Below are 15,072 nucleotides of genomic sequence, written 5' to 3' on the forward strand. Positions count from 1 at the left end.
AGCCTTGTGGGCCGAAGCGCCTGTATTGTGCTGCAGGTTTTTCTATGTTTCTAACCGTGTCCACAAGAAACTGCAGAGAAAACTTCCCTCCATGGACTCTGTCTACACTTCTCACTGCCTCAATAAAGAAGCCAGCAAAATCAATTATCTCACCCACGCTGAATATATTCTGTTCTCCACTCTTCCATCAGGAAGATGCAAAAGTCCTGAAAGCACATACCACCAGGCTCAATAACAGCTTCTAACCCACTCTCATAAGACTTTTGAAAAGTCTGCTAGTACAAAAAGACCTACCCATCTACCTTGTTGTAACCTTGCACCATGTTATCCACCCACATGCACTTTCTCCGTAGATGTTACACTTTACAAACACAAAACATTACAAACATAAAACATTTGGCCCATGATGTAGTGCTGACCTTCTAACCTACTCTTAAGATCAATCTGAACCCTTCCCTTCCACATGGCCCTAAATCCTTCTACCATCTATGTGCCTATCTAACCTACCTGCTTCTACTAACATCCCCGGCAGGGCATTCCACACACCGAGCACTCTGGGTAACGAACCTCCCTCTGACATCTCTGCTGTGTTTTCCTCCGCTCACGAGTTAGCTCTGGAGAATTAGCTCCATTGTTTTCCTTTGTCCCAGCTCATTGCAGCGTTCTAATGTACAGATCTGTGCGGACATGTTTTTCATTGTGTCTTGGTGAGAAAAACAAATGACCAAAGTACCACCCTACACTGATCCTATTCAACAGCACTTGGTCTACGGCCTACGATACCTTATTCAAGTACTTTATGAGATAGTTCTTAATGATCTGCAAGACTCAGCTTCCCCCCACCCCCTCTGACATGTAATAGAAACTAAAGCCAGAAAAGGCCCTTAAGCCCATCTAAACTGTGCTGAACCAATAATCTGCCCAGGCCCATTGACCTGAACCTAATCCATGGCCCTCCATAGCCCTCGCATCCATGTGCCTATCCAAATTTCTCTTAAATATTGAAATCAAATCTGTATCCACCACTTCTGCTCACAGCCCGCTGAGTGAAGCTCCCCCTCATGTTCCCTTTAAACATTTCACCTTTCACTCTTAACCCATGACCTATAGTTGCAGTCTCAGCCAAACTCAGAGTAAAACGCCTGCTTGCATTTGCCCTACCTATACCCCTCAGAGTTTTGTATACCCCTATCAAATCTTCCCTCCTTTAGACATTTTAGAGAATAAAGTCCTAACTTGCTCAATCTTTTCCAATAGCTCAAATCCTCAACTCCCAGCAATATTCTTGTAAATTTTCTATACACTCTTGGACTCCTACTGACATATTTCCTGTAGGTAGATGAGAGTACTGCAAACCATACTCCATGTTTTGTCTTATCAACGTCTTACACAAATTAAACATAATATCCTGGTTTATGGCCTTCATAAACAGTGCAGCATTGCACTGACAGAGGGGACTGAGTACATTCGGTGATGGGATGTGATAGTCACACTGACAGAGGGGACTGTGTACAATGGGTGATGGGGTGTGATAGTCACACTGACAGAGGGGACTATGTACAATGCGTGATGAGGTGTGATAGTGACACTGACAGAGGGAACTGTGTACAGTCAGTGATGGGGTGTGACAGTCACATTGACAGAGGGGACTGTGTACAGTCAGTGATGGGGTGCAACAGTCACACTGACAGAGGGGACTGTATGCTATCAGTGATGTGGTGTGACAGTCACACTGACAGAGGGGACTGTGTACAATGGGTGATGGGGTGTGATAGTCACACTGACAGAGGGGACTATGTACAATGGGTGATGGGGTGTGATAGTGACACTGACAGAGGGAACTGTGTACAGTCAGTGATGGGGTGTGACAGTCACATTGACAGAGAGGACTGTGTACAGTCAGTGATGGGGTGCGACAGTCACACTGACAGAGGGGACTGTATGCTATCAGTGATGTGGTGTGACAGTCACACTGACAGAGAGGATTGTGTACCGTCATTGATGGGGTGCGATGGTCACACTGACAGAGGGGACTGTGTACAGTCAGTGATGGGGTGTGACAGTCACACTGACAGAGGGGACTGTGTACTATCAGTGATTGGGTGTGACAGTCACACTGACAGAGGGGACTGTGTACAGTCAGTGATGTGGTGTGACAGTCACACTGACAGAGAGGACTGTGTACCATCATTGATGGGGTGCGATGGTCACACTGACAGAGGGAACTGTGTACAGTCAGTGATGGGGTGCAATGGTCACTCTGACAGGAGACTGCATAGTCATTGATGGGGTGTGATGCACATGCCCAGACATTGTGTTCATGCAGTGATGGGGTGTAATTACTACACTGACAAAGAGGACTTTGGCAAAGCAGTGAGGGGGGTTCATCCACATAGCTAGGGACTGTGAACAGGCAGTAATGGGGTGTGATGGATAATGAGTGTGTTCAAGCAGTGATGGGGTGTGATGCACATGCCCAGGGACTGTGAACAGGTAGTAATGGGGTGTGATGGATAATGAGTGTGTTCAAGCAGTGATGGGGTGTGATGCACATGCATAGGGACCGTGTACAGGCAGTGATGGGTTGTGGTTGTCACATTGAAAGCAGATATTTTTTCAGTTAGTAATGAGATGTAATTGTCACACTGACAGAGGGGACCTACTCAAGCAGCAAAGGGGTGTGATGCACAGGAACTGTGTACAGGCAGTGATGGGATTGATGCACAGGAACTGTGTACAGGCAGTGATGGGATTGATGCACAGGAACTGTGTACAGGCAGTGATGGGATTGATGCACAGGAACTGTGTACAGGCAGTGATGGGATTGATGCACAGGAACTGTGTACAGGCAGTGATGGGATTGATGCACAGGAACTGTGTACAGGCAGTGATGGGATTGATGCACAGGAACAGTGTACAGGCAGTGATGGGATTGATGCACATGCCCAGAAACTGTACAGGCAGACGTTGACTGAAGCACAGACAGGAGGGCAATCATGCACCACCTTTTTCGGCTTTGCTCCACGCTGCATGAAGGGAATGGTATAGGCAGAAGGTTAAGACAGCTGTTAGTATGTGCCAGCCCCCCGGTGGGACTGCTAGCAGAGCCAGGAGAAGAAGGGGTAAGGGTGCACTCTGGAGCCTCAACCCACACACAGGAGCTGCAGGTCACTTGGCAAGTATCATGTGTTAGCAGACTGCAAATGCACTCTGCACAATCAACCGCCAGCAGGAGGGCTGAGATGAGGAGGTGGGCTTGAGCGAGTCTCAGAGCAGATGTGAGTTAGTGGGGGAAGGGCATTGGTTCAGATCCTGCTGGCATTGCCACACCCAGCTCAGTGCCCCTGCACCATTCCAACAACCCACCTCACCTCCGAGTCAGCCACGCTGTGTGGTTGGGTCATAGGGCTAGAGACCCTCTCCCCAAAGTAGGACCACACAAACCCCAGTGGGTCTGTGGCCAACAATTCTCGTCACCGGGTGGTTTCTAACAATATTATTAATTACGTTGCTTGGTTACCCCAGTGGGATATGATCCTGGTTTCCCATCTCCCAGACAGACCAGCAGCAGGACAGACAACAGGGGAACACCCACAAACCCTCGCCTACTGCCCAAGTCCTGTGGAAATTAAAAGCAGGCCTGCTTGCTGCCCACTGACCACCAGAGCCCACTACTCACCAGTTTAGTGCTCTTAGGTGTCTCAGCAATCTCTGCAAAAGAGAAGGGAGAGAGGTGAGTGTGATGATGCTGAACTGAGAGAGCACTCACCTTGTTTGCCATGAGCTACAGTAAGCTCCACCAGCACAAAGATGGAAAGACCATGCACCAGACCCTGCCGACACCGAGCTCGATGGACCCCTCACCAGACCCGAGCTCGATGGACCCCTCACCGGACCCGAGCTCGATGGACCCCTCACCGGACCCGAGCTCGATGGATCCCTCACCGGACCCGAGCGCGATGGACCCCTCACCGGACCCGAGCTCGATGGACCCCTCACCCCACCCTGCCGGCACCGAGCTCGATGGACCCCTCACCGGACCCTGCCGACACCGAGCTCGATGGACCCCTCACCCCACCCTGCCGGCACCGAGCTCGATGGACCCCTCACCCCACCCTGCCGGCACCGAGCTCGATGGACCCCTCACCCCACCCTGCCGGCACCCAGCTCAATGGACCCCTCACCAGACCTGAGCTCGATGGACCCCTCACCAGACCCGAGCTCGATGGACCCCTCACCAGACCCGAGCTCCATGGACCCCTCACCGGACCCTGCCTGTCCCCAATAGCCCAGCCATAAGACAATAAGACATAGGAGCAGAATTAGGCCATCTGGCCCATCGAGTCTGCTCCACCATTCAATCATGGCTGATCCTTTTCTTCTATCTCCTCCTCAACCCCAGTTCCCAGCCTTCTCCCCATAACCTTTGATGCCATGTCCAATCTTGCATTGAGTCCTTTGAATTCTTAAGTGGGACAGTGAACAGCCAGAAGTTATGGTCCATGTAGGTACCAATGACATGAGTAGGACAAACATAGAAAATAGGTGCAGGGGTAGGCCATTGGTCCTTCGAGCCTGCACCGCCATTCAGTATGATCATGGTTGATCATCCAACTATATACATTCCAAGAAATCCTCTTCCTCAGCTGACAACTGACAAGGTTCTGCATAGGGATTTCAGGGAGTCAGTTTCTTTTAATCCTACTCGCTACCTCCTACCGATCAGCCAATGCTCTAACCATGTTAGTAACTTGCCTGTCATATCATAGGCTCTAAACTTGGTAAGCAGACTCATGTGTGGCACCTTATCAAAGGCCTTCTGAAAGTCCAAATATACAACATTCACTACATCCCCTACTATCCTACTTGTTATCTCCTCAAAAAATTCCAACAGGTTCGTCAAGCAGGATTTTCAGTTAACAAAACCATGCTGACTTTGTATTACCTTGTCCTGTGCCACAAAGTACTCCATCACCTCATCCTTAACAATTGACTCCAACATCTTCACAACCACTGAGGTTAGGCTAACTGGTCTATAATATCCTTTCTGTTGCCTTCCTCCTTTCTTAAAGAGTGGAGTAACATTTGCAATTTTCCAGTCCTCTGGCACCATGCCAGAGTCCAATAATTTCTGAAAGATCATTTCTAATATCACCACAATCTCAAACGCTACCTCTTTTTGAGACCCCTGGGGTGCACATCCTCTGGTCAGGGTGACTTGTGTACCTTTTCAGCTTTTTGAACATCTTCTCTCTTGTAACAGCAACTGCATCCACTTCCCTTTTTTCACACACTACAACATCAGGCACACTGCTTGTGTCTTCCACAGTGAAAACTGACGCAAAATACTCATTTAGTTCACCTGCCATTTTCCTTGACCCCTGTCACAGAATCATAGAACATTACAACATTTTGGCCCTTCTTGGCTGTGCTGAACCATTTTTCTGCCCAGTCCCACTGACCTGCACCTGGACCATATCCCTCCAAACCCCTCTCATCCATGTACCTGTCCAAGTTTTTCTTAGATGTTAAAAGTGAGCCCGCATTCACCACTTCATCTGGCAGCTCATTCCACACTCCCACCACTCTCTGTGTGAGGAAGCCCCCACTAATGCTCCCTTTAAGCTTTTCTCTCCTTCACCCTTAACCCATGTCCTCTGGTTTTTTTCTCCCCTAACCTCAGTGGAAAAAGCCTGCTTGCATTCACTCCATCTATACCCATCATAATTTTATATACCTCTATCAAGTCTCCCCCTCATTCTTCTACGCTCCAGTTCCTCGTGCTGGAGAGGGCAGGAACAGGGAGATAATGGATCTGAATGTGTGGCTGAGGAACTGGTGCAGGAAGCAAGGATTTACATTCTTGGACCACTGGGATCTGTTTTGGGGTAGGGATGAATTGTACAAAAGGGACGGGTTGCACCTTAATAGACAGGGGACCAGCATTCTGGCAGGCAGGTTTGCCACTGCAACACAAATGTGTTTAAATTAAGTAGTGGGGGGGGGAGGGGATGAACTGGAAATATAAAGATGGAGTTAAAAGGAAAGTGAAAATAAGAGAAGTTAAAAAGGACAACAGAATCAATGGCGTAGAAAGCTCAAGAAGAGATCATACAGTATGGCGAAGTGAAATAGGAATTGATATGAAAGGAGAGGGGAGTAACGAATTAAAAGTATTATATATGAATGCATGAAGTATAAGGAATAAAGTAGATGAGCTTGAGGCTCAGTTGGAAATTGGCAAGTACGATGTTGTGGGAATAACAGAGACATGGCTTCAAGCGGACAGGGCCTGGGAAATGAACATTCAAGGATATACATCTTATTGAAAGGACAGACTAACTGGCAGAGGGGGTGGGGTGGCTCTGTTGGTGAGGAATGATATTGTCCCTTGCGAGGGGGGACATAGAAACAGGGGATGTAGAGTCAGTATGGATAGAACTGAGAAATTCTAAGGGTAGAAAGACCCTAATGGGAGTTATCTACAGGCCCCCAAACAGCAGTCTGGATGTAGGGTATAAGTTAAATGAAGAGTTAAAATTGGCATGTCGCAAAGGTAATGATACAGTTGTCATGGGGGATTTCAACATGCAGGTAGACTGGGAGAATCAGAATGGTACTGGACCCCAAGAATGGGGGTTTGTGGAGTGCCTCCGAGATGGATTCTTAGAACAGCTTGTACTGGAGCCTACCAGGGAGAAGGCAATTCTAGATTTAGTGTTGTGCAATGAACCAGATTTGATCAGGGACCTCGAGGTAAAGGAACCATTAGGAGGTAGTGACCATAATATGATATGTTTTAACCTACAATTTGAGAAGGACAAGGGAAAATCGGATGTGTCAGTATTACAGTTGAACAAAGGGAACTATGGAGCTATGAGGGAGGAGCTGGCCAAAGTTCAATGGAACAATACCCTAGCAGGGAAGACAGTGGAACAACAATGGCAGGTATTTCTGGGAACAATGCAGAAGGTGCAGGATCGGTTCATTCCAAAGAGGAAGAAAGATCCTAAGGGGAGTAAGGGGCGGCCGTGGCTGACGAGGGAAGTAAAGGGCAGTATAAAAATAAAGGAGAAGAAGTATAACATAGCGAAGATGAGCGGGAAACTGGAGGACTGGGAAACTTTTAAAGAGCAACAGAAGATAACAAAAAAGGCAATACGCCAAGAAAAAATGAGGTACGAAGGTAAACTAGCCAAGAATATAAAGGAGGATAGTAAAAGCTTCTTTAGGTATGTGAATAGCAAAAAAATAGTTAAGACCAAAATTGGGCCATTGAAGACAGAAACAGGTGAATTTATTATGGGGAACAAGGAAATGGCAGACGAGTTGAACAGGTACTTTGGATCTGTCTTCATTAGGGAAGACACAAACAATCTCCCAGATGTAATAATGGCCAAAGGAACTAGGGTAAAGGATGAACTGAAGGAAATTTATATTAGGCAAGAAACGGTGTTGGATAGACTGTTGAGTCTGAAGGCTGATAAGTCCCCGGGACCTGATGGTCTGCATCCCAGGGTACTTAAAGAGGTGGCTCTAGAAATCGTGGACGCACTGGTAATCATTTTCCAATGTTCTATAGATTCAGGAACAGTTCCTGCTGATTGGAGGGTGGCTAATGTTGTCCCACTTTTCAAGAAAGGAGGGAGAGAGAAAACAGGGAACTAGAGACCGGTTAGCCTGACGTCAGTGGTGGGAAAGATGCTGGAGTCAATTATAAAAGAGGAAAATACGACACATTTGGATAGCAGTAGAAGGATCAGTTCGAGTCAGCATGGATTTATGAAGGGAAAATCATGCTTGACTAATCTTCTGGAATTTTTTGAGGATGTAACTATGAAAATGGACAAGGGAGAGCTAGTGGATGTAGTGTACCTGGACTTCCAGAAAGCTTTTGATAAAGTCCCACATAGGAGATTAGTGGGCAAAATTAGGGCACATGGTATTGGGGGCAGAGTACTGACATGGATTGAAAATTGGCTGGCTGGCAGGAAACAAAGAGTAGCGATTAACGGGTCCCTTTCGGAATGGCAGGCTGTGACCAGTGGGGTACCGCAAGGTTCGGTGCTGGGACCGCAGCTGTTTACAATATACGTTAATGATTTAGATGAAGGGATTAAAAGTAACATTAGCAAATTTGCTGATGACACAAAGCTGGGTGGCAGTGTGAAATGTCAGGAGGATGTTATGAGAATGCAGGGTGACTTGGGACAGGTTGGGTGAGTGAGCAAATGTATGGCAGATGCAGTTTAATGTGGATAAATGTGAGGTTATCCACTTTGGTGGCAAGAACAGGAAGGCAGATTACTATCTAAATGGAGTCAAGTTAGGAAAAGGGGAAGTACAACAAGATCTAGGTGTTCTTGTACATCAGTCAATGAAAGCAAGCATGCAGGTACAGCAGGCAGTGAAGAAAGCTAATGGCATGCTGGCTTTTATAACAAGAGGAATTGAGTATAGGAGTAAAGAGGTCCTTCTGCAGCTGTACAGGGCTCTGGTGAGACCCCACCTGGAGTACTGTGTGCAGTTTTGGTCTCCAAATTTGAGGAAGGACATTCTTGCTATTGAGGGAGTGCAGCGTAGGTTCACAAGGTTAATTCCTGGAATGGCGGGACTGTCATATGTTGAAAGATTGGAGCGACTGGGCTTGTATACACTGGAATTTAGAAGGATGAGAGGGGATCTGATTGAAACATATAAGATTATTAAGGGATTGAACACGCTGGAGGCAGGAAAAATGTTCCCGCTGATGGGTGAGTCCAGAACTAGAGGCCACAGTTTAAGAATAAGGGGTAGGCCATTTAGAACAGAGATGCGGAAAAACTTTTTCACCCAGAGAGTGGTGGATATGTGGAATGCTCTGCCGCAGAAGGCAGTGGAGGCCAAGTCTCTGGATGCATTCAAGAGAGAGTTAGATAGAGCTCTTATAGATAGCGGGGTCAAGGGATATGGGGAGAGGGCAGGAACGGGGTACTGATTGTGTATGCTCAGCCATGATCACAGTGAATGGCGGTGCTGGCTAGAAGGGCCGAATGGCCTACTCCTGCACCTACTGTCTATTGTCTATTGAATAAAGTCCTAACCTATTCAACCATTCTCTGTAACTCAGTTTCTCATCCCGGCAACATCCTTGTAAACCTTCTCTGCACTCTTTCAACCTTATTAATATCCTTCCTGTAATTCAGTGACCAAAACTGCACACAATATTCCAAATTCAGCCTCACCATAACATTCCAACTCTTATACTCTATACTTTGATTTATTAAGGCCAATATACCAAAAGCTCTCTTTACTACCCTAGACACCACTTTTAGGGAATTTTGTACCTGTATTCCCAGATCCCTCTGTTCTACTGCACTCCTCAGTGCCCTACCATTTACCCTGTATGTTCTACCTTGGTTTTTCCTTTCAAAGTGCAATACGTCACGTCTGTATTAAACTCCATCTGCCATTTTTCCAGCTGGTCCAAATCCCTCTGCAGGCTTTGAAAACCTTCCTCACTGTCCATTACAACTCATATTTGCAAATTTGCTGATCCAATTTACCACATTATCATCCAGATCATTGATATAGATGACAAATAACAATGGACCCAGAACTGATCCCTGTGGCACACCACTAGTCACAGGCCTCCACTCAGAGAAGCAATCCTCCACTACCACTCTCTGACTTCTCCCACTGAGCCAATGTCTAATCCAATTTACTACCTCACCATGTATACCTAGTGACTGAATCATCCTAACCTCCCATGCAGGACCTTGTCAAAGGCCTTACTGATGTCCATGTAGACAACATCCACTGCCTTCCCTTCATCCACTTTCCTTGTAACCTCCTCGAAAAACTCTAACAGATTTGCTAAACATGACCTACCACGCACAAAGCCGTGTTGACTCTCCCTAATGTCCCTGTCTATCTAAATACTTGGAGATTCTACCCCGTAGTACTCCTTCCAATAATTTACCTACTAACAACGTCAAACTTACCGGCCTCTAATTTCCCCAGATTACTTTTAGAGCCTTTTTTAAACAACGGAACAACATGAGCTATCCTCCAATCGTCCGGCACCTCACCCGCAGATACCGACATTTTAAATATATCTGCCAGGGCCCCTGCAATTTCAACACTAGTCTCCTTCAAGGTCCAAGGGAATACTCTGTCAGGTCCTGGGGATTTATCTACTCTGATTTGCCTCAAGATAGCAAGCTCCTCCTCCTCTTCAATCTGTATAGGTTCCATGACCTCACTGCTTGTTTGCCTTATTTCCACTGACTCCATGCCAGTTTCCTTAGTAAATACAGATGCAAAAAACCCATTTAAGATCTCCCCCATTTCTTTTGGTTCCATACATAACCGACCACTCTGATCTTCAAGAGGATCAATTTTATCCCTTACTATCCTCTTGCTCTTAATATACCTGTAGAAGCTCTTTGGATTATCTTTCACCTTGACTGCCAAAGCAACCTCATGTCTTCTTTTAGCCCTCCTGATTTCTTTCTTAAGTATGTTTTTGCACTTTTTATACTCAAGTACCTATTTGCTCCCTGGTTCCTATACATGTCATACATATCTCTCTTCTTCTTTATCAGAGTTCCAATATCCCTAGAGAACCAAGGTTCCTTATTATTTCTCCTGGCTCATTTTCTAGCGGTCCTATATCCACTCTCATTTCTCTTTTAATATAACAACCTGAAAAAAATTTTACTATCCACTTTATCCTCAGCAACAAGTATATCGTTTTGGATGCTGTTGAGGGGGATGACCTGACGGGACGGCCACGGTGACCGGGTCTCTGGCACTGAGCCTGGCGCTGTTGTGCAGGAGGGAAGGAGGGAGAAGAGGAATGCGGTAGTCATAAGGGATTCCATAATCAGGGGAACAGGCAGGAGATTCTGTGATCCTGATAGAGATACCCACATGGTATGTTGCCTCCCAGGTGCCAGGGTACGGGACGTCTTGGATCGGGTCCAGAATATTCTGAAGGGAGAAGGCGAGCAGCCAGCTGTCTTGGTACATGTTGGTACCAATGACATAAATAGGAAAAGGAAGGAGATCCTGAAGAGAGATTTCCAGGAGTTAGGAAGAAAGCTGAGAAGCAGGACCTCCAGGGTAGTAACCTCAGGATTGCTACCTGTGTCACGAGCTAGCGAGGGCAAGAATAGAAGGATCAGGCAGATGAATGTATGGCTAAGAGACTGGTGCAGGGGGCTGGACTTCAGATTCTTAGATCATTGGGATCTTTTCTGGGGGAAATATGACCTGTTCAAAAAGGATGGGTTACACCTGAACTCAAAGGGGACGAATATCCTGGCAGGAAGGTTTAATAGAGCTGTTAGGGAGGGTTTAAACTAATTTGGCAGGGGGATAGAGCGGAGGAGGGGGAAAACAGAAATAAATCTAAGATAATGAGCAGTAAAGATGTCAGGGAGGTCAGGCATGTGATGGGGCAAATTTGCAGGCATTGGGATGAGTTACAGTGCAATCAAAGCAAAAAGTACCAAATACTGGTGTGTTGCCCTTAAGGCATTTGTTCAGCTTTATTACATTTTCGCTTTGGTAGTTCATTTGTAATTATTTTCTAGTTAAAGTTAAGGTTGTTGAAAGCAAATTCATTATGTGTTGTATCGCGGTATGCGATGATGTCACACCCGGTTTCGCTGTGTCTTGTGTGTAAATACCAGTTTGGAGAAACAGGAAGGAGGGGGCCTGTGTGTGCAGGATCAGCGCGAGAGAAGTTCCATTTCTACGCACTAAGAAACATCATAGAAGCAACGCCGTAAGTTCGTATGACAATCGATATGTTGAAGTAAAAATGTTAACACTAATTCTGTTAAAAAAGTTTATTTTCTTGTGCTATTGAAAGCATTGCTGGATAGTTTGTGTGGTGTATTTAAAGTTGTTGATGGCATAGGTAGATTCTGACTGTATGTTGTACTTTAATATACCGTAGATGTCGGATTATAAGCCGCTACTTTTTTCCCACATTTTGAACAGCTTTGAACACTGCGGCCTTTACTACGGTGCGGCTAATGCATGATTTTTTTTCATGCCGCCAAAAACATTTTGCCTCGTAACAGTAGACCAATAAAATTGATGAGTAGTTCACAGAGGTCCAATGAAATTGTACGATAAATCAAGCGCACTTTCACAATTAAATTATTGTAAATCAGTCATTTGTACTCACCCTCATCAACATGGAAAACACTCGAAGAAAAGCATTGTGCTGCCTTTATGGCAGTTATTTAGTTTATAATATTTTCGCTTAGTAATTCATTTTCTAGTTAAAGTTAGAAGTGTTTTAACTATATTTGTTTTCTGTGCTACATCGCGGGATGCTATGACGTCACACCCGGTTTCGCCGCGTCTTGTGGGAAAAATGCCGTTTGCGATAAACGGGACGGCGGGGGCGAGCGGCGGAGCGGCATTAGATCTGAGCGAACGCTGCTTTTAAGTTAAAGGCGATCAATAACTTTTCCTGGTAGGCTGCAGTATATATATTTTTTACCAGTCGTTAGGAGATATTGGAATGTTGTTCAGTAAAAAAGTATACGCAACGTATATTTAAAAGTAGCCGCGTTACAGGCACGGTTCGAAAAAAAGCATTTGCAATATGTATTTGTTTATGTTACCATATGGATTTAATTAAAAGTTAAAAAATCCTCACGTGTAATATCTTTCTGTGTAAATATCTCATATTACAACGTGGGACACCTGCGGCCGAAAATCCGGTGCGGCCGAAAATCCGGTGCGGCCTAAAATCCGGTGCGGCTTGTACAAGTACAAAATTGATTTTCTTTCTAAAATTAGAGCCAGCGGCTTTTAATCAGGTGCGCTCTGTAGTGCGAAATCTACGGTAATATAGTTTGTTGTAGTTTTACTTTTACAAGTATTTATGATGTAAATGTGATGCTAAGAAGGAAACAAATACCATATATGCAATCGTCATTTTTTTGACTATGTTTCGTCCGTCAAACATCGCAAAATCGCCCATCTGCGGACCCCAGAGCCCGTCGGCTCCGACACCAACACGCATGAATCTCGGATCGCGACCCTCACTGCCAATCACGGCACTGGACAGACTCCAAACGCTGACTCCAGTACCACCAACGCGGGTTCCTACGGCCATGGACAACCCCTCAGAGACTCCTGCCTTGAACTTCCAGTCAGATCTCCTCGTGCTGCCATCTCTCCCCCTCACCCCACCAGCATGCTGGATCCCAGCCTTGACCCCCGAGCTGGACCTCCACGCGCTGCCGTCTCCCCTTCCCCCACCATCACGCTGCCATCTGATCTTTCCGAGCCTGAGGTTCAATCACCAGTTCCCGGGCCCTCGGGGGCTTCAGCTTCCTCTCACACCCACCCCCCTCGGACCAGAGCTCTCAACCTTGCTGGGTCTTCACCATCCCCTCCGACCTTCCTCTCTCTGAGGCTGAGCGCTCTGTCCTTAGTAAGGGCCTCACCTTTGTCCCCCTTCACCCTCACCTCAGTGAGTTCCACGTGCGCCAGGACGTGGAGCTCTTCGTCCGCCAGCTCCGTCTTTGAGCCCACTTCTTCGGTAGGGACTCTCCCATCCCCACCGATGATCCATTCTCCCGTCTCCAACCCTCCTCCTCATGGACTCCTTGCCCAGGACTTCTACCCGCCCTGGATCTGTTCATCTCTAATTGCCGTCGGGACATTAACCGTCTCGACTTCACTACCCCTTGCTCCAATTCCAACCTTACCCCCTCTGAATGCTCTGCTCTGCATTCCCTCCGCAACAATCCCAACCTTACCATCAAACCCGCTGATAAGGGGGGGGTGCTGTTGTCATCTGGCGCACCGACCTGTACATAGCGGAGGCACGACGACAACTCGCTGACACCTCCTCTTATCTACCCCTGGTCAATGACCCCACTAGGGAGCACCAGTCCATTGTCTCCCAAACCATTTCCGATCTCATCAGCTCGGAAGATCTCCCATCCACGGCCACCAAACTTATAGTTCCCACACCCCGCACTTCCCGTTTCTTCCCGTCACAAACCTGCCTGTCCAGGCAGACCCATTGTCTCTGCTTGCTCCTGCCCCACTGAACTCATTTCTGCCTATCTCAACTCTGTTTTATCTCCCTTTGTTCAATCCCTTCCCGCCTATGTCCGTGATACTTCCCATGCTTTACATCTCTTCAAAGATTTCAAGTTCCCTGGCCCCCACCGCCTTATTTTCACCATGGACGTCCAGTCCCTATATACCTCTATCCCCCACCAGGAAGGTCTCCAAGCTCTCCGTTTCTTCCTGGATTCCAGATCCAGCCAGCCACCTTCTACCGCCACTCTTCTCCGCCTCGCGGAAGTAGTCCTCACACTTAACAATTTCTCCTTTGGCTCCTCCCACTTCCTCCAAACTAAAGATGTAGCCATGGGCACCCGCATGGGTCCTAGCTATGCCTGCCTTTTTGTCGGCCATGTGGAGCAATCTATGTTCCAAGCCTACACCGGTATCTGTCCTCCTCTTTTCTTGGGTTATATCGGCGCTGCTTCCTTCACACATGCTGAGCTCGTCGACTTCATTAACTTCGCCTCCAACTTTCACCCCGCCCACAAATTCACCTGGTCTATTTCCGACACCTCCCTCCCGTTTCTAGATCTTTCTGTTTCTATCTCGGGAGACAGCCTATCCACCGATGTCTACTACAAATCCTCAGACTCCCACAGCTACCTAGACTATTCCCCCTCCCACCCTGTCTCCTGCAAAAATGCTATCCCTTTCTCTCAATTTCTCCGCCACATCTGCTCTCAGGATGAGGCCTTTCATTCTAGGACAAAAGAGATGTCTTACTTTTTTAAAGAAAGGGGCTTCCCTTTATCCACTATCAACTCTGCCCTCACATCTCCCGTATTTCACACACCTCTGCCCTCACCCCATCCCCCCGCCAGCCCACCAGGGATAGAGTCCCTCTGGTCCTCACCTATCACCCTACCAGCCTACAGGTCCAACGTATAATCCTCTGTAACTTCTGCCACCTCCTACGGGATCCCACCACCAGCCACATCTTCCCCTCCCCCCCAACTCTCGGCTTTCCACAGGGATCGCTCC

General features: G+C 47.0%; 1 protein-coding gene across 11 annotated transcripts in view; it reads right to left on the bottom strand.

Annotated features, from left to right (window-relative positions):
- LOC140726062 (dynactin subunit 1-like) overlaps positions 1-15,072 on the bottom strand; it is a 225,943-nt gene that overhangs the window by 137,220 nt on the left and 73,651 nt on the right. For 7 of the 11 annotated variants that reach the window (XM_073041988.1, XM_073041983.1, XM_073041984.1 and 4 more), the window contains 2 exons: positions 3,680-3,711; positions 3,006-3,026 (listed from right to left, as the gene is read on the bottom strand). In XM_073041988.1, the coding sequence (XP_072898089.1) occupies positions 3,006-3,026; positions 3,680-3,711 (53 nt within the window). The remainder of the gene's footprint in view (positions 1-3,005; positions 3,027-3,679; positions 3,712-15,072) is intronic. The other 4 variants (XM_073041980.1, XM_073041981.1, XM_073041978.1 and 1 more) reach the window with 1 other exon arrangement.

This window comes from Hemitrygon akajei, chromosome 4, assembly GCF_048418815.1.
Source record: "Hemitrygon akajei chromosome 4, sHemAka1.3, whole genome shotgun sequence".
NCBI classification, from domain to species: Eukaryota; Metazoa; Chordata; class Chondrichthyes; order Myliobatiformes; family Dasyatidae; genus Hemitrygon; species Hemitrygon akajei.